The sequence below is a fragment of the Phodopus roborovskii genome, unplaced genomic scaffold (assembly GCF_943737965.1).
Source record: "Phodopus roborovskii unplaced genomic scaffold, PHOROB, whole genome shotgun sequence".
Classification (NCBI taxonomy): domain Eukaryota; kingdom Metazoa; phylum Chordata; class Mammalia; order Rodentia; family Cricetidae; genus Phodopus; species Phodopus roborovskii.
The window spans coordinates 24,474,504-24,495,356 of record NW_026126418.1 but is presented as its reverse complement, the minus strand read 5'-3'; the positions used below and the strand labels follow the sequence as shown (position 1 = coordinate 24,495,356).

The 20,853-nt window shown below is 35.4% G+C and overlaps 1 protein-coding gene across 4 annotated transcripts in view; it reads right to left on the bottom strand.

Annotated features, from left to right (window-relative positions):
• The window catches only part of Nckap1 (NCK associated protein 1), a 78,652-nt gene that overhangs the window by 34,145 nt on the left and 23,654 nt on the right, over positions 1 to 20,853 (bottom strand). For 2 of the 4 annotated variants that reach the window (XM_051184381.1, XM_051184383.1), the window contains 13 exons: positions 19,373 to 19,465; positions 19,032 to 19,088; positions 18,218 to 18,360; positions 18,044 to 18,134; positions 17,720 to 17,857; positions 16,814 to 16,862; positions 14,167 to 14,323; positions 11,434 to 11,490; positions 10,479 to 10,575; positions 10,074 to 10,180; positions 9,060 to 9,192; positions 5,666 to 5,747; positions 3,315 to 3,373 (listed from right to left, as the gene is read on the bottom strand). In XM_051184381.1, the coding sequence (XP_051040338.1) occupies positions 3,315 to 3,373; positions 5,666 to 5,747; positions 9,060 to 9,192; positions 10,074 to 10,180; positions 10,479 to 10,575; positions 11,434 to 11,490; positions 14,167 to 14,323; positions 16,814 to 16,862; positions 17,720 to 17,857; positions 18,044 to 18,134; positions 18,218 to 18,360; positions 19,032 to 19,088; positions 19,373 to 19,465 (1,263 nt within the window). The remainder of the gene's footprint in view (positions 1 to 3,314; positions 3,374 to 5,665; positions 5,748 to 9,059; positions 9,193 to 10,073; positions 10,181 to 10,478; positions 10,576 to 11,433; positions 11,491 to 14,166; positions 14,324 to 16,813; positions 16,863 to 17,719; positions 17,858 to 18,043; positions 18,135 to 18,217; positions 18,361 to 19,031; positions 19,089 to 19,372; positions 19,466 to 20,853) is intronic. The other 2 variants (XM_051184382.1, XM_051184384.1) reach the window with 1 other exon arrangement.

Sequence of the window (20,853 nt, the reverse complement as noted above, 5' to 3'; positions counted from 1 at the left end):
GACATTTAAGAAGAGCAGAGGGTAACAGCAGAGGTGCTTACAGATAAACATAGGTCACAGTGGCCAGAGTTTGAATGCAAACGAATGAAAAGAAGGGGTGAAGAATGAGATTCAAACAGATTATATGTCATGCTAAAGGATTCAAATCCTTGGGTGAACCACTGAGAGATCTGTGTAATGGCCAGTTCTTACTTAAGAAACTGCATATGGAAAGAGCAGGAAAATGGATGTAGATAGACAGTGAGACAGAAGCCTATTAGAAGGACATGCTGGCAACATGACAGACAGCTTATGATGGCTTGGTCTAGAGTGATAGTCACTCAAATAATTCATTGTGGGAAATGACTAGTTGCAATGGGCGACAGAATTTGGGATGTTGATAATAGTTCTGGTTGTTAGGGGAGACGTCTTTGTGGGTCTCATGCACTTCTACATTTTGTTACATATGAAAAAGACTCAAGACCCAGGCTACTCATTCTCAAGGCTACATATTGGAGTCATATGTATAAAATCAAACCTGAAAGATGTGGCTATGTTTTCATGGAAATAATAAGCAAGCCTATATATTGTTGAGAGAACAGACAGTTCCTCAAGCTCAGGATGCCTTAGCAGCAGCATAAACCACTGCACACATGTCATTAATCTGCAAGACCCTAACCTATTCATGTAGGACTCAAAAGAGAAAATGATGCACATATGCTGACATACATGATGGAAAAATCAAGTCCTTGGGTCTCTTGGAGCTCCATGTCCTATCAATCAAGGAATGACAAGAAACTAAGCTATGTTTTATAAGAAATATAAAAAAATCAAATCTCTAATTTTACAATGGCAAAAGGCCTTCAGATAGACAACATTACCATTCACTAATAGCAACAAGTCCGATGTGGGATGTCCTTCTGTATGCTGTGAATGTGTTTGATTACCATTGGTTAATAAAGAAGCTGATTTGGCCAATAGCCAGGCAGAATAGAGCCAGGCAGGAAATCCAAACCAAGATACAGGGGAAAAGAAGGCAGAATCTGGGAGACAGCATGTAGCTGCTAGAGAAGCAAGATGTGAGGTAATAAGCCACGAGCATCCTGGTAAAATATAAACTGAATGGGTTAATTTAATTGTGAGAGCGAGGCAGTAATATGCCTAAGCCATTGGTCAAAAAATTATAATTAATATTAAGTCTTTGAGTGTTTATTTAAGAACTGGCAGGTGGAAGAAAATAAAAAACATCTTTTAACACAAGTCAGAAAATGCAATTCTTTATGTTTTAGTTTTGTTTGGTAGAAAAGGGGAAAAGATTAAGAAACAAACATCAATTTTCTGATGATATATATATATATATATATATATATATATATATATATATATATGTAATCCTAATTGTGTGTGTATATGTGTGTGAGTGTGTGTGTGTATATATATATATGTATATACATACATATATATACATATATATGTATATATATATATAATCCTAATTGTATTTATTTGCTTTTAATGTGTTTTAAACGAGTCAGTTGTAGTTATGACTTCAATAAAGACTTCCAATAACTGGTGCCTACTTCAAAAGCTCAGAATTTAAATGACATTATAAAAATAGATTCAGGAGAAAAAGTGCCAAGTGAAATGGCTGAAAACACACTTCTGAAATTACTGACAACAAAGGAAGGAGAAGTGTGTTTCTACACCATTTTTAAGAAAGGGACAATCCAAATAAATGAGACAATGGGAAGATGACATTTGGAAAGGAACTGAAGATGACTACGTGCTTAAGGGACTGAAGTGATAAGGGAATGAGATCCTCTGGTAAGAGAAAAATGACTGATAATGCACAGATAAAGAACTCACAAGAGTGGGAAAAAGTGAAACATGAAAATGATCAATAACCTCAGAATCAAAACTGGATATGACTCCAGCAAGGGTAAAGTACACAACTGCAATTCTCCAAAGGCTAATTTTGCTGGCTTTGCTCTACTGCAACTGCTGGTGTTTGCAGAACCCTTAGCCTCTCCCTGGCCACACCTGTTTATCTAATCACTTTCATTCTTCCACCTGGAATCAACTGTAAGTGACAGAAGTACTATCATTAATATTTCGTTCTCACAGGAAAACTTCATACTAGAGCTGATTTCTACTTAACTCAGTTTTGTCCTTTTCCTGAACAAGCCACCATCATATTTAAATCCCACCCCTCTTTCTAACTATTATTACTATCAGTTGAGCTTTCTCCCTCTCAATTGCTGTAATAAGCAAACAGTTATATCACTGCAATGCCCTATTCAATCCTTAAAAAAAAAACATTGATTCATTTACTTAATGTGTATGGGTATCCCACCAGGATGTATGTCTATGCACCATGTGTATGCATAGTGCCCAGAGGCCAGAGGAGAGCATCAAAACCCCTGCAATCAGAGTTCAGACAGCTGTGAGCCATCATGTGGGTGTTGGGAATCAAATCTAGGTTCTCTGGAAGAGCCCATGCTCTTAACTACCAAGACAGCTCTCCAGCCCCAGTCTTTTAGATTTTCAACTGCTTTATTTTTTTTATATGTCTTGTCTACATAGTTGTTAGATCATATAATGCTTAAACAGGGTAACTCCCTTTTCTTTGTGTAATTACTAACAATAAAGACAGTCAATTGCTGCTAATTTACAGCACACAAAGAGAATAGGATTGATTTTTTTCAAAGACACTCAAGAAATATATATGAAGTGACCCTACTGAAGTCTAAAACTATATAGTTCTGTAGTTCAGAAATACAAGTTTGGGGAGCTCCGTTTATGTAGTCTGCAGCTGCTCTGGTATTAGAATAGAAGTGCTATTTTTTGTTTTGGTTTTTTGAAACAGGATTTCTCTGTAGCTTTGGAAGCTGTCCTGGAACTTGCTCTGTAGACCAGGCTGGCCTCGAACTCACAGAGCCTGCCTCTGCTTCCCAAGTGCTAGGCTTAAGGGCATGTGCTACCAGCGCCCAGAAGTGTTGTTTATGTCAAACACCGAACAGCATACAAACCCAAATTTGTATCAACTTTTAAAAAATATAGCAACACTATAAATGTGTTTTGTCTAAAGAAACTGCGCTTTCACATTAAACTTTAAATATATGAATCAGGATAACCAAGAGAGCTAGGAACATACATTTATGGATATCATAAAATTATAACCTATTTTATTAAAAACTTCTACATTGACTAATTAATTTTGACAATGTACAAAATACTTCATGCTTATGGTTCATCACATAAAAAAGACACCTTTTCAGTAAGTTAATTCAGTTATAAAACTACAATGTATACAATAAAAATCAAGTTCTTCTTACCTGTAACCTAAACCAATCTAATCTCATCCCTCTGAAATCAAATACTTCCCCATCTTCAACTGTAATAAAGAAAAATAAAGGGGACAAAATAGATTAATCATTTTACAAATCACTAATTATTTTTTATACTTTAAGAGCTAAGACACATGGGCTAGTGGTACAGGACATTAATCCTAGTACCTGGGAGTTCTAGGACAACCAGAGCTACCTAGTAAGATCCTGTCTAAAGAACAACAAAATCAAAACAAACAAACAAGCAAACAAAAGAGCCAAGACAATTCAATTCTGGGTATATAACCAAAAGAAAAACAGAGTCTCAAAGTGGTATTTGTACACGCATAGTTATACCTAGGTAATTCAAAATACTCCAAACTGAAAGTAACTTAACTGTTTGCTAAAAATGAATGAATTAATAAAACATCTCAGAAGCCACAAAAGAGTATTAGTCTTACAGAGGAAGGAAATTCTACATATAGCTGAACACTAATGACATGTTCAAGGACCAGTTGCAGTGGCTTGTGCCTGAAATCCCAGCTACTTGAGAGCCTGAGGCAGAAAGATTATGTAAAGTGTTAGAGTATACCCAAAAGTAATGTACAAAATCCCCTCTCAAAACAACAAAAAAGTAAAAAAAAAAAAAAAAAAAAAAAAAAAAAAAAAAAAAAAAAGAAAAGAAAAAGCAGCCAGCTATAAAAATACAACTACTCAGCACTCAGCTCCACTAAGAAGTGTTTTAGAGCAAGTTTACAAAAATGGGAACTAGAATGGCATTGGAATTACCATAGGTAATGGGAGAAGATAATGTATTTTTAAAAACAGAGTTCCAGTTTTCCAACATGAAAAAGCTCTCTCCAGACTAGTGCTTAGGCAATAAATAACCTAAGTGGACAATACACTGAAAGATAGTTAGGATGTTTTACGTTAAGCGAATTTTATAAGTAAAAAAATGAAACCAACAAATTTTAATTTAGGCACTAAGACCACAATATTTCTCAAATCCTTAAAGGCAACAACTGTGCCAAGAGAAGAAGAAGGCTTCTAAGAGCTCTGAGTCTTCAAGCGCTCTGACTCTTCATGTGCTTACAACACCAATCTAAGAGAGCAGGATAGTGCTAGCACACTAAAACTCCATAAGGTAATGACACACAATCAAGCATTACTACACCACACTGCAGTAGTCTCCTTACTACACATTAATCATAAAGCTTGATGGAACTAAAATACAGTTATTAACCTGATCTTTTCAGGATTTTTGACATCTTTTTATAAGGAATACAAACAAAAACACATCAATCTATTGGAACAGAATGTTCAAACAACAGTTAGCTGATGTATTTACAGCACTGATTATTTGAGATTGGCATACCTAATCTCTAATTACTATTCTTACTTATAATTGAGAGGTTAACTCTTAACCCTTTAGGGAAACCCAGAGTTTCCATATCTGACAAATAAAAGAAGTAACTTTCTTTTGATGGGAGATGTCCTTCTGTATATATGTTTCTCTTACTGGCTGATGAATAAAACACTGATTGGCTGATTGGCCAGGCAAGAAGTATAGGCATGGCTAGGAGATTAGGAGAATTCTGGGAAACGTAGGCAGACGGAGTATCCATGTGTGTCTGGAAAGAGAGGACACACCAGGCATTCTCCAGTAAGCCAAGACTACGTGGAAATACATAGATTAATAAAAATGGGCTAATAATTAAGACAGAGCTAGCCAATAAGAAGCCCAAGCCACCAGCAAACACTTTGTGTCTATTTGGAGCTCAAGGGCATAAGGATCGATCAGCTGGGACAAAGAACTTTTCGTTACATCCTTTTTTTTTTTGAAACTTTTTTTTGTGTTGAAGATTGAGACAACACATATGAAGTCACTGATACAGACTTTAAAGTTATTATTACTTGGCTTCCTGATCAGGGCCCCGCTGGAACCCACTATGCAGAACATGTCTCTGCTTCACCAGTGCTGGGACTGAAGGCTCTCACCATGCCAGGCCAGACTTCAGATAAACATGATATAACTGATACCAGTGTACTGTTGCCCCAGGTGTGCCAGAGCCACACAGACACATTACAGTTCGCAGAACTCCCGTTTTACCTTTTGTCACAGATGTCTCTTTTTCTCCTAAGTAATAAACATCACAAAACAACTCTTCAATTTTTTATGGACACCATTTGAAACCCAGTTTGGAAATCTTTGTTCTGACAGAACTAAATTATGCAAAGGCAACAGATCAAATGTATCCAAACATAAAAGACTTCATAAAATGTTACTGTTAAAATCTGATCTCTTTAATAATCAAAACTTGAGTCTCTAACTGAAAGACAGACAACACTCCCTTACTTACCTTGTTTTACACTTAGGGAAGTCATAGTGTTAACAAAAGATGACATGATGATTGATTCATCTTCAGGGCAAACAGAGAGATTCTGAAGAAGAAAACAAACATACAGTAATATGAAAGCCATCTAATTAGACAACTCACAACTCCATCACACGTGGACAGATGAACTGGTATATCCACATTACAGAATTATTTTTCAGGAAGAAAAAGTAATTAAATGCTGACCGGTATAATAAATCTCAAAAACACTTTACTAATGGAAAGAAATAAAACCAGAAGACTATAAAGTGGGATACCACAAGCATGAACAATGTTCCAGAAGGTAAAACTGCAGTGACAGGACATGAATTGTTTGTTAGAAAGGGTTATAAAGAACCCACCATGAACATACATAGTAAAACTTAAAGCTGCTGGGCATGTTCTAGGTCAAATGTAGAGGGAGTTACATGAATATGTACTACATCAAAATGAAAAAAAAAAATGTTTTTAACATGTAAAAATAGGCCTCAAAAATAAGAACCAACAAACAAAACATTTTTAAAATATGAAAACAACAAAAATCCCACCTTTCTGGTTTAGTTACATATGTTCACCATGGTAGGGCCATAGTAAAATTCCCAAAGAAAACTATTTTTAACTGGTTAAGAAAATGAGCATCTGGGAGCCTTGGGATGTGGCTCAGTAGTAGCACTCTTTGCCTGCAGGTAACAGGCAAGTAGTTTAATCTACAGCACTTCAAAAGCAAAAACAAGAACTGACTGTTTAAAAATCGGAATCTAAAACCTAAAATGGACACTAAAAACAAAAGGCAACAACAAAAGCACATCTGTGCCTGCAGATAGCTCAGTGGTTTTGATTCTTAGCACCGACATGGTAACTTTCCACTGTTTGTGTCTCTCAAGTTCTGGGTAATGCAATGCCCTATTCTAGACTCCATGGATACCTCATATGCACACAGTAACTACTTACAGGTAGGCAAAACACCCTTACACATAAAATATAAGTAAATCTTTTAAATAGCAGTAGATGCTTGGCTTATAAACAATATATCTAAAATATAGTTTAAAAACACTAAGACTTGCATAACAATGTAAATGTACATGTCACTGAATTATAAATTTAAAAATGGTCAAAATGTTAAATTATGTTCTTTATATAATTAACATCTTTAACAATAAACTTCATTAACAGGTTTATAATCGTGCTTTTACATGTGTACCTTAGCACCAAGATTGTATCCTGATTAAAAAGATTGAACTGTTCCTTATGAGATACCATTATTAGCTCCTTTTCTTCAACAATGATTATTTTCTCTACTTTCACAGTTATTGCAACTTAATAAGATACACTATCAGTGGGCACAGCAACTTTAGTATTATTATTATTGTTGTTACTACTGCTAATCTTACTACAGTCCCAGGAGAAATGCTAAGAACTTTCTCAGTACAGTCTATTTTAGATAAAACATGCCATATATATTAAGTGGTCTAAACATTTTAACAATATATCAAAAACCTGTAAAAATTTCTTAGTAAGTATCCAAAGAGATACAACATAGTTTTTAAAATTACATGAAACTAGGAAGTTTGGGTTTGTTATAAAATTATATGCTATTATGAATAAATAATAATAAACAATGATAAGCTAACACTCATCTGGTAAATTTAACAGGTATTCATGTTCATTTTAGTGACCATTCTTAAAAAAAAAAAAAAAAAAAAAAAAAAAGGCAAGCCTGAGCACCATCTAGTGGATAAATAGAGGAATCCAGGAAAACCAGATCTTAAAAGAGAATTTAATTTCCTCCTTTTTTGTATTGGTCATTAATTTATAGTAGCTTTAGGTACCTGTGAGTTTATAAGTGAAGCAAAATAAAACTATTTAAAATTATACTTTACCTGCAATAAAATTAAAAAACTTACATTAAAGTAAAAAGACTAAAGATTTTTTTTTTTTTTAAGCAAAAAGGAAAGATTAAAAAGCAAAGAGGAAAATCCAAAATAAAAATAGGACACTTGAATAAGATTCAGGCAAATTTTTCACTTACTGGCCATCTTGTTCTCTCCACCCCTTTCCCTCTACTAACTACCAGTTAGACTGTCTGCCATCTCATCCATCTTTATCTAGTCACTGCCCAGTTCAGGCTCCCATTAGCACTCACCTAACCTACTATAAGATTCTGAGGAAAACATGTGCGACTAGGAAGATTGCGTCCGGTTAGGAATAGAAGACAGGAGGGAGGGGGGGTGGAGAGGGAGAGGGAGAGGGAGAGAGGGGTAGAGGGGCAGAGAGAGAGAGAGGGAGAAAGGGAAAGAGAAGGAGAGAGGGAGAGAGAGAGAACATAAAAGAGAGAGCCAATATTGGTTTGAAGAGAAAATTGAACCCAAAGAAAGGTCTAGGGAACTACAAGACTGCTGCCAACTAACTATTTGAGCATCCGTGGAAAGGCTACCATAAATGCCCTTCCCAGATAGTGAGATCAACAACTAGCTTATCCATGGAGCCCTCATCTAATACCAGTTGGAAACAGGAGCAAACACCCATACATAAACACTGAGTTGAAGTAGAACCCAGATGCAGATGGAGAGGACAAGACCAGGCTGCAGAAACACAGAGACAGCTGACCTGAACAAGGATGAGCTAACAGGCCCCCAGACTGATAGCTGGAAAGCCAGCATGGGACTGACTAAGGCCCCCCTGAATATGGGTCTCAGCCAGAAGGACTGAGCAGTCTAAGGGACCTCAGACAGTGGAGCCAGGATGTATCCCTGGTGCACAAAAGGACTTTGCGAACACATCCCCCATGGAGGGATAACTGCCTTAATCTAGAGACAGGAGAGAAGCCCTAGTCCCTACTTCACATGACCTGTCAGATCTATATGACCCCTACTGAATGGCATTCCCCTACATATGGAATTGGGGTGGGGGATGGGAGGGGAGGGTGGTTAGGATGCATGTTAGAGGGCAGAGAGGGTAAAAGTGAGGGAGGGAAGGAGAGGGAATTGGGATCGACATATAAAATAATAAATTAAATTAAAAAAAAAGAATTTACTCTAATTTGTCTTCTCCTTGGCCCTTGGCTTCTAGCAATGCTTTAGCCACGCTGGACCAGCATGATCTTTCCAAATCCTGACTTATGACTAGGCTCTTTTGCAATGCTCTTCTGGTTAGTGTATACAACCATCTTGGGAACAGGTAACTAGTCTCTTTATTGTGTTCACTCTCAAGTTTGTACAAACACACATGAAAGAACCAACTATGTAATGTAAGTACCTGTTTCTTCACCTGTAGAATGTGGCCATGGCTTGTTTCTATTTACACCACTTGGTACATGTTGTAGTTTACATGTCAATTACTCAATAGGTGGGAAGCAAAAACAGGGCATTAGGATTCTTACCTGCACGAGTTCATTGAGGACTACAGCATCAAAGCCAGACAGGTACTGCACATAGTACCTCTGCATTACAGGCCCATACTTCCTGACGTGTGCTCTAAGTTCTTCCATGTAAAAGATCAGCTCAGCAATGTGCCTTCGTGACAAGCCAGGAGAAAGGTTTCAGAGAATAAGTTCATTGTTGACCCGGAATATACTAAATGTTTTTGGTATTATTTCTAGAACTTTTCCCCTAAGAAAGGCATTAATTTTTTTCTTTTTGGGGGGGGGGGTTGGGGCGGTTCAAGACAGGGTTTCTCTGTGTAACAGCACTGACTGTCCTGGAACTCACTCTGTAGAATAGGCTGGCCTTGAATTCACAGAGATCTGCCTGCCTACCTCTCAAGTGCTGGAATTAAAGGCATGTGCCACCACTACTTGGCTACAGCTATTAATTTTTATTGTCAATTACTTTCTTTTAAAATTCTTTTATAACAACAAAATCATGGAAAGAAAAAAAAAACACTAAGACTGAAAATTAGCAGCAGAATATCCAAATGCAAGTAAAAATTTCCCATCTTAGCTACATCATTAGTTTTAAATCAGCCAGACTATTAACAAGAAATAAGATTTTCTAAATGCAATCATTTCTATTTTCAGTTATCTAATTCTGACTAAGAAACTAGGGTCTAAATGATATTTCTAATGCCATACTTATGGCAATGAGACCATGCTATGATTTTTATTTTTCATGATTTTTATTTTTGTGCAGTATTAATTTTGAAAATCAAATACATAGAATATATATTACTAGGCAGAGCCAAAGAACAACTTTCTCATCACTAGTATAATATAAATATTAAAGGTCTTAGAATTTTTGCATTCTAATTATAAAATTACAAAATTAGCGACATTTCTTCTATTACAAAGGACCCTGAAGAGTTTTTCAAAATATCTTTGCTTTAATAAGTCCTCAGACTCATATTAAACTGAACTGAAATAAACTGAAATAACATGACTCTAATGTGACTAACTTACTTATCTATAAAGTCATCTGCACTCTTCTTTGGCATATTATCTGCATGACGAAGTAGCCAGATAATTTCATCACGGGCAAAAGATAATGCCATGAAAACAAAAAGTGCCTATTAAAAGAAAAACAACAGTTGATTATACAATGATTAAAGATCAAGATTGCTTATAGTCTTGTTCTAAGTGAAAAGCCCTTGGCAAGAAATGATACTAAATTGAAAGAGGCAGTCAGTACAAGACAGACCACACAGCAGTACTCACAAAGATGAGTGTGCATATAGGAAATGAGGAAAAGAGAGAAGTGTGATGCTGAGCCTCAAGTCAGCAAATGTGTTCTTGGCTCAAGCTTCTTTAATTTCCTAAAGAAGCCATGCCTTTTACTGTTGACAGGGCACATTTATCGTCACTTACCTTAGGACCAAGCAGGCCAGGCTGATCAGAGAGGACAGTTGCCAGTTCCTTCAGTGCAGACCTTAAAAACTTGCGCCTTTCTCTGTGCATTGAGCCACTGTAGAGAAAGATATCATCACATGTCACCTGTGTTTCACTTGGGTGGAAAATGTAGGCACAGGGAATGAGGATTTAAAACTTGTGATCTGCTGTCCTCATCTATGGAATCGTGATTGTCTTTCCCATGTCTAGCAGAAACACTGATGGATCAGACAGTGTCACCATTTCATCTTCTCTAAGCTCATGGGAGAATATGTAATCATGTATTTAACAACCATCTTAAGGTATCTAATATTTCATGGGGAAACTGGAAAGTTGTTTACAGGTCTTAAATACAATCATTTCCACATATTTCTTAATTTCAGAATATAAAACTGGAACAAGGTGAAGATTTAACAAACTGTGAATGTTATGTTCTTACATTGTTTGCATTGGTGTAAGAATGTTAATAGTTTTCACGAAGGTGTACAAAACTCAGCAGAGCTTACAAAGCACTGCCATGGGGATCAGAGTGACAGTAGGAACTACAAAAGCCAGGACCTACAGAGCACCTGCTACCAATCTAGACCATCTGAGTCTGATTCCCCAGAACACACATAGTGGACTGAGAGAACCAACTCCCCCAAGGTGGCCTCTGTCCACAATATATGTACTGTGTCACAAGCAGTCATGCACCCATGCATATTCTCACTAATTAAATACATGTAAAATAATTTTTTGGAACTTCTTTTATTTTATCAGTATTTCAAAACATCTAACATCTACGCTAATTATGAAGTTACTGGTTACAGACATTCTATACTTACTTTTCCTTCAATTCAACATTTTCATCTTCTACATTTGAATATCCCTAACCTGTCTTCATTTAACAAAGTAGTATTTTAAGAAGAAATTCCTCACAGATGGAAGTACTCACGCATGTGATACAGCCGCCTCCTTGCATTCTCTTATGTCATTAATACGTTTATTATAGCTGTGTACAAGGAAAATACGAACCATGTCAATCTTAATTTGAAACAAAGTAAAAAAGAAGTGAAATACAAAAAAAATCAATTTGAAATACCTATTTTCAACAACAGTAACAATGACAAAGGAAATGATGGGTGAAGTCTACCTGAAGTATTTTCCGGTACTTTACACACTCAAATCAAATCTTCTTGAAAAGATATTAGTTACAGAAAAAAAAAAAAATCAATAAATAACATGAAACTTCATTGTGCAGATTTTTATTAAATTTTATTATTTCCTTAAGCATCAAGTTATGTTAAAATTTCAATTTGATGCAATTAAATAACTTCCAAATATCTTAAATACTCAAAAAATGATTAAAACGATTGCTTCTGACACTAGCAATGTCACTCATAAGCACAGATAAATTCTAAAAGGATACAAATGAGGAATCCACAGCAGTTACTTTGAATGTGGGTGTTTTGTGGACAGAAAGCTAAAGCAGGAAGACATTTTGATTACTTTTTTTTTTTTTTTTGAGACAGGCTTATTTTTACATTTTATACACACACACACACACACACACACACACACGTGGAATTTTTTTGGGGGGGTGTATGGAGCATGTCTTTAATTCAGAGTCAGTGGCAAGTGGATCTCTGTGAGTTCAAGTTCAGCCTGGTCTGAACAGTGACTCCCAGGACTATATGAGACCCACTCTCAAAGGGAAAAAAAAGCCTTGTAATAAAAAGTAAAAGAAACAGAACTCCAATATTAATTAGTTCAGATATACCACTAAGCTTATTATTAAATAACTTCATGACTACTGATAAAATCTCAAAATTCATAAAGAAAAAAAAAAACCTTTCCTGACAACTTAGCTGAGTCATTTACACTAACATGAACCCCAATTTCTATATGCAAGCACACTTGATATTATTTTCTCTTTGAGAAAATGTCTAATATGGGCCTTTGTAATTAACACACTTTCATACTCATGACTTGACTATGATAATTCTTTTTAATGGGACTGGCAACTGAAAAAAGAAAAACAAAGGAAAAGAAGGAAATGGTTTTGGCAGTGGGGGACAGGACACCCAGGATCAGGGCTGAAGAGATGTTTCAGCAGTTCAGAGTATGTGCTACTCTTGAAGAGAATAGGGTTTGGTTCCCAACACCACATGGCAGCTCACAACTGTAGTTCCAGAGAATCCAATGCCTTCTTCCTTGGACACCAACCAGCATGTACATAGTACACAAACATACATGAAGGCAAAAATTCAATCACATAAAATAAAAATAAGTAAATTTTTAAAAAATCATTTAGCAGGCAGGATAAAGATAGTTTTGTGGTATCAGTAGACTTACACTGATGCATTAGTTCACTGAAAGCGATGGCAAACATATTAAGGCATAATACAAATTTTATCATTTACAATCTGAATAAAATAAAAGCAGAGAAGCAACTTGGTAATGTTTTTCTTATTATGACTAATAAAATGACAAAGTCAGAACACTACTGCTCAGAAAGAAGTAAGAATGGCAGTGGTGACTAGAGGGGCAAAAGCTCATCTGTGAAGCGGAGGCATCCTACATCTTCACCTATCATCTAGGTGAAGACTGCTCAATAAATTACTCAAGGTGCACAGAACAAACTATTTTCTCCAAGATAATAGTGATGCTGAAGAACCTGTGTTCAGTTTGCATCCCAGGGGAATTCAAATGCCCACTAAGACACAGAACTGGCTCAATTTATTAGCACTAGACACACTGTTATTTTTTTGTAAAAACCAACAAAAGCTTCATTTTGTCTCAACTTTACGAAATACTGAATTGTATATAAAATATATACAAATTTCACTTTTTTCCTGCTTACCATATCCAACAGATTCAACTAAGAGCAAGGAATTCAGGGGTATTTTATCTGTTTTTTTATTTCAAAAGATTACATGACTACTCTCACATGTGAATTCAACATGGCTCTTTATGTACTGGCTACAGGACCTCAAGAGAAACGAAGTTATTAGAGACATAACAAAAGAAGTGCCCACAACCATTTCAGAGAAGTATCTCTTGCATGCAGAAGATTAATATAAGTCATTTGGGCACCCTTTGTTGTTAAGAACCATGATCCCTGTGCTGTGGTTAGGCTTCTATAATTGTTACTCATAACTTAATGACATTTTTTGATTGCTTCAAATAGTCTTATAAATACACGCTGTTCTTTATTTGGCAGACAGAGTGAGACAAGGTTCTCAGTGTAGCCCTGGCCATCCTGTAACTCACTCTATAGACTGAGCAGGCCTCAAAGTCAGAGATTTGCTGGTCTCAGTTACCCAAGTGCTAGAATTAAAGGTATGAACCACCATGCTGGGAAATATACCCTATATTTAGCTTTCAGTAATAATTATGTATAAAATCATGCATGAATTAAAAAGAGGACACATTTATCTAGAACACAAAATTTAAAAGGGTAAGAAATCCTAAAGATTTTTAATAGTAAAATTACCTGTAAGAGCATTATTTCTACCAGGCTATTGTTAAAAGCAACTTGCTGGGATCAAAAGTTTATGCCATACCTTTCTGCAGGGTGTGACCAATCTCTAACCCCAAAATCTGTTACTAAAGACATTGCATTCACCACCTTCTCTCCCTGCATGCCCCCACCCCACCAAAAATAAATAAAGTGAAAACAGCATACCCCCGAATATTTACAAATAAATCTTCCGCAGCTTTGTGAATGTGGAAAACTTCATCCCGAAAGAGAGAGAGGCAAGAGCTACTCTGAAGAGCTAGCTTCCAAAGGTTCAGTGCTGTAGCCTCTGTATTTAGCATCCCATGGCACAGAATAAAGCCAACTTCAACACAAAGAAAACAAGTACAAGTTAAAAGTACTGCACAGACAAGGCTCTTTGGTTATGGGGTAACTTTCTACAGAGGGGGAAACAATTTCCATCACTAAATGGAGGCTCCTAAGTGATTCATAATGTAATATATATGTATAAAGACATATGTATATAAGCAACACTTTTAATTATAACTTTCTATATTCTGTAAATTCTTTGAAGATGCAGTAACAAAAGGGAAAAATATCTGTTAGGGAGAGGTTATGAAATTTTTTTTTTTAAAAAAGAAACATTAAAAACACAGCAAAAGATCAGAAATTAACACATAATATGGTAAATATGGTAATCATTACAGCTGTTAAAGTAACTGAAAAATAAAAGTAATCAACTTTTGTAGTCACAAGAAGGAATACTAGAGTAACGACATTTCTTGTCTCACCAGTTTCTCCCTTACTAATATTTGCACACATTACCTCACATGATTATTCTGTGTAATAGAGAAGACAGTATCATTCTTTTATAGCTGAAGGAGTGCCCAGTAATACTAAAGTAACAGAGGCAGGCAGGGTGTAGAAGGAGACATCTTTAACCTAGCATTCACAGGCAGGCAAGCAGTGAGTTCAAGTCCAGCCTGCTCTGCATAATGAGTCCCAAGCTAGCCAGGGCTAGGCCAGGAGACTCTGTTTCAAGAAAAAAAAAAACAAAACAAACAAAAAAAAAGCAAAAAACAAACAAACAAAAAAACAAGGAAGTCCAAGTATTAACCCCCGAAGTCCAACATTCTTGCAACAGATTAAGCTGCTTTCTTTATATGAATTCTAAGTATCTTCTACTTTTGGTTACCCAATCTGGAAACCCTACACAAATGTATAATGATATATACATATATGCACTTGTAAATGCCCTCTCTAAACTTCTACAGCAAGGCATGAAACCTCATTGTCTATTCATGCAACATTTACTTAGTGCTTGCTACATATGCACAAAGTTTCAACTTTTGTTGAAATTTTTCTATTCATTGACAGTCACTCCTGATTTTTTTAAAAACTGAATTCCAAAGTGCTGGCTAGTTTTGTGTCATTTTAAACAAGAAGGTGGCATTTAAGACATGGGACTCTCAAGTGTCTCCATATGGTGGAGCTGTAAGCAAGCCTGTAGATTATTTTCTTCATTAGCAATTGGGAGGGTGCAGTCCATTGAGAGCACTGACCATCCTGTGTCAATCGTGTGATCTAGGAAGCTGTAAAACAGGCTAAGCAAACCATAGGAGCAAGCCAATAAGCAGCATCCTCCATGGCCTCTGCTTCAGCTCCTGCCTCCAAGTTCCTGCCTTGAGTTCCTGCCAAGACCTCCCTCTGTGATCAGGACATGTACGTTGAAATAAACCTCCTTAAGTTGTTTTTAGTCATGGTGTTTTATCACAACAACAGAAATACTAACAAAGACAGTTGTATAGTTATCCATACAGCTAACTCTACCATTTAACCCAAATCTTCAATCACAGCCAAACACATAAAGCAAACACTAAGAATCATTATGTAATCAAACAAAATTAATACTTCAAATGCCTTATCTTTCTTTAAAATCAAGTTAATGGACAAGGCATAGAAATGTAAACTTTTTTGGAAAAATATTACTATCACAAATCTGAAAAGTAATAAAATTAATTAAAGTATCTAAGTGCAAATAGTATGTGCTAGTAAATTTCTCTTTCATATTTAAGTTAATGTTACTATAAATGCCAGTCTATAATGAGATTTTGTATATATGATGACTATTTGAAAATCTGCAGTCATTTTAAAGTAAACCTTACAATATCTAATTGCTAAATTGTGCTAAATCTAACAAAACTATGGGTGTCTATGTCTAATACTTGTTTTGTTAAAAAAATTGTTCATTATTTTACAAAAGTATCAAAACACAGGTATTAAAGAAAAATGGTCCTTCACCATAGTTGGAGAAACACTATAATAGTACAATAAACAGTTAGCAGTTAATACATCAAGAAGAAAAGCACAAACTACTCAAAACTATTCCCTTTGGCACTGAGTGAGCAACGGGAGGAAGGAACCTGACTATATATACTACACCGATTCTCATTTTCTATCATGTCTATTTTTCCAGTTTTTGAGCTGCCTAGGACCACACAGCAGTAATTTTAACCCTCATGAATCTATCAAACTGCCAAGCAATAAGTCATTTATCAAATGACTTAACTAAATAGATGTGACATAAGAAAAAAATTAGTAAAAGCAAAAGTTCATTGTTGAGAGTGATTGGAGGCAATGTAGTTCCTGAGCTTTGGCTCTGTCACTACAGAACTATGTGACCTAACTTTAGATTCCTCATTTATATGATTATCTACATACTGATATGATCAGTATGAGGAATGAATAAGGTAAAGCATACAGGTGTTCACTACAGAGTGAAGGCAAGTTACCAGGTATTTCCTCATTAAAGCTTAAACCTAAGGGGTAATCCCATAACTAACCCATTACTTACAGATAATCCATTTCTCCATTGTATCCAAGGAGAGATATTCACAAGGCATCTTAAAAAGAGAACAGACACATCTGTGCTTAACATAAATTCTTTAAAAACTTTCCTACTTAATCTTTCTCCACCTCGCTTCCTCCTAATTCTTACTGGTCAATTATTGGTTCACATACCACAAAAAACTTGAGACACTGGTAAAAATGAATAATTATTTCAGCTCACAGCCAGCAAAGGGCAATGAGAGCTGCAGCCTTTCACATTTGCACATGGTCAACCATCTTTGAACTATATATATATATTGTTGCCAAACTGTTGCCAAATTTCTAGTTTCTCAAACTCACTTAAGAGTTTACATTTGTCCAAATGATTTATTTTAGTCAAGTGAAAAGAGATTCTTGTGCCTGGATCCTCTCCATCTCCTCCCAAGTAAACCAAGGGTTTACGTGCATTATCTGTAACAGTAATATCCATGTTCATATCCTGAGAGATAGTTGAAAAGAAATATAGCAAACTATAACAATGATTTTTCTCTATTGGCAAGATTTAATGTGTTTGCTTTTTTCTTTATACTTGTCTACATCTTCAAATTTTTATACAATGATAAAAACAATTTTTTAAAATTACATTTATTTGTGTGGGCATACATGCCCATGTTGGCATTGTCATTACACTATGCCCTACATCCTGGGAATCAAACTCTGGTTGTCAGGCTTAGTGACAATTGCCTCTATCCACTGAGTCATCTCACCAGATTAACTTCAATTTTTGAGAACTAAGCAATTTTTTTAAAAACCTGTGTGATTATTTTTTTTTTTACAATAAACCTGACAGACTAGTATTAATTAGAAAAACTTTCAATAACATGTTTAAATGATAAGTGAATATACATTTAAAAGGTAAAATGGACCGTACAGTGTCAGATTGGGCAGGGTTGAGCATTGTACTGGGTGCACTGATAAGACTCAACAACTGGGCATTTCTCCATTGCTCTGCTGAAAGATTCCGTCTAGGATATACCATCTGAAGAGAAATGAGTGCATCTGAAAGAGACTGATAAACAAAGGATAAGGTGAAGAAAGAACAGTGTGCTTCTCTTCTGTTTAGACTCACAAGATAAAAAAGCAGTTATTCATAAGTCATTATAATCTTTACCACCAAACTAAGTGATTTAATTCCTCCTGCTTGATCAATCCATCCCTTACATGTACTGTTGCACATCTAAATAATATCTCTTACCTTGCTATGGGGTACAAATTCTTCCATCATCTTTTTTAAAGGGTTTTCATAGTCCACAATCATCTGACCAAGGCGTGGGTATTCTCGATCACTTAAAATTAACACATCAAATTCAAGTGAGTTACAAGCCATCAAATTAATATCTTTATAAGCAACTGTATAATGTATGCCTACCTTGCTCCGTGGGTCATTTCATGTGCATAGTTGTATAATCCAATGATTGCCTTCCTTTCTTCAATCCGGGATAGCAATATCATTAACGTTGTATAGGTTACAGTCAAATCTAAGTAGTTCTTTGTTAAATCGAAGTTCACAGTCTGGAAAAACAAAAACAAGTTTAACTCTTACCTGTCAAAGTCTGAAACACACAAAAATCTTTTTCTATAACTCTTTGTTTACTCCCATTTCTGGATTTCTACTTTCTTTCTCTAAACATGTAAAATTAAGGAGTTAGAGATAAAAATTGTTTTGTTTGTGACACAATTTTACCGAAAAAAGAAAATGGACATTGGTTACTATATTAAAGCTGTTAATAGATGAAAAGGACAAGACAGTGAGAGAGAAAGAGAGAGAGAGAAAGGAGAAACATTGGTACGGATCTTACCAAAGCAAAAAGGAGTATTTAATTTTTCATATTTTTACTATTAAGTTAATGGGCACATTTCTCACCTTAAGTCCCTCTATCTAAAAAATGTCATATAAAGGAAAACTATCAAGAATGACTTTACAGAAAAATATTGTTCAGTTTTTATAGCTGGATATATTATGGAAAAAATGCCAAATTTAACAGTTATTTTACAAATGAACTAGGCTTATATTCAATAACATAAAAAAATATATGACAAAAGTTTTACTTTTAAAAAAGTTATTCAGCAAGCCAAATAAACAATGTTATAACTTTATACTCTTATAAAATGTTTCTTCAAAGGAAAGTAATTGGTTCCCTGAGTTCTTTGGAAACAGAGAATTAGGAAAGAATGATACTCACAATATCAAAGAAGACTTGGCAAACGTCAATAGTATTCAGCAAGTCACAGACATGGTCCTGAAAAGGAAAGTTTATCAAACTTTTACCAATAGGACTTTTAGAGGGAATTGCTGAGGATTAAAGCCAGAGTTTCTGGTTGGTACTCCTTCTGCCACTGAGCCACATCTTCAGCCCTGAATAAATAACTTTAAATTTGGAAAACACAAATGTATGAAGTATACTTTATATTTTGGTTATGGAAGAATTCTACTTTTATTGCATAAGTGACAAAGCAATTAATACAATTAACAAATACTAAATCAATTTCTGGATTCTTAAAGTTTACTTATTAAAATACATACCTTAAATTCCATAACATCTACAAATGTAAAGTAATATAACGCCAGATTTTTCAGAATCTCTGATTTTTCCTTCTGTAGTTGTGCAAGCTGTTGCTGTAAAAACAAAATGAGAGTTTATTTTCAGAGAGAGCAGAGATATCGAGTTCCACTGTACACTACCTTTCTAATGGTTGCTATATGGAAGCGCAAGCTTTTAGACTTCTAAATGATTAAGGTTTTTTTAAACCTAATCACTTGAGAGAGCAACTGCTAATGCGATCAGCAGCTGAACAGTGGGAGGCCATAAAACAGATCAAGGCGGATTAGTACCAAACTGCACTACAACAGAAAACTGAAAAATGTTAGGAGAAAATACATCGAATGAACTCTTAAAAAAAATAAAAACAAATCATGATTATGTTCACTAGAAGTGGGAGAAAAGATGAAAAACATTATAGCTTACACTACAAAAAACAATATGCTAGATAAATTTGGAACTTACCAAAAAGAACATCCAGGCAAAGCCACGTTACGCATGCAAAATAAAATGTAGATACAAACATAAAATACAGTAACGGTTCCCTGATCAGACCCACAGAACACAATAATATTTTAAACAAAAGCAAAAATCACAAGAACAAAAAGGAAATGAAAAAACAAAAAAGCGAGACTAGAGTTTAGACATGAGAGAAGGGAATGTGAAAAAGTATTCTTTTTGAATTATTGAACTTAAAAGTACTACTTTTCCTTATTAAATCACAATTACCATCATTTCTGGAAAACTAGTCCTTTCTGGTGCCTTATGTAACAGGGTGCCTTATGTAATCCAGGGTCCCCAGGATTCCAAGGGAGCATCCAGAGCCGGAATGTTCTGTATGCTATCTACTGAGTATCAGTTAGGGCCTCATTAGAAAGGTGGAAGGAGTTTCTGGCCCACCTCAGACCTGCTAAGTAAGAAAGAATCTGCCTTTTAAAAACATAGTTCAGGTGATCTACATACACAGGAAATGGCTTTCTCACTTAGGACATGAGAAAACTACAAGAAAGCATTCAAAAATGTCCATGGTGACAAAAGGCCACACAATTGTGTCCTCATAGGGTTATGTATACTTTTCATGGGAGCACTGGGAGAGATGCCTATACATAAGTATATTGAGCCATTATGATAAATGAAAGTTTACAAAAGTGAGCCTAACATCAGGAAAAGATTCTTCTGGAAAAGCTGATTGGAAACAGTAAACAGTCTGGCAAACTAACACCTCTGTGTAAAGCCACTTAAGGAAGGGGTATGTCTGGAAAACATGAGTGACTGAAATCTCATTTCTCCCCACTAATTCAAGAAATTATGCACCTGCAGCAATGTGTAACTCCAATGTGCAGCTCCTCTCTGAGCATAACTAACTATCTTGTTCAATATATCTGTTTCAAAACAATTTCATGTCTCCCTGATTTTTTTTTTAAATCACTACTACTCCAGCATTATCAGGTGAATAACTACTTAA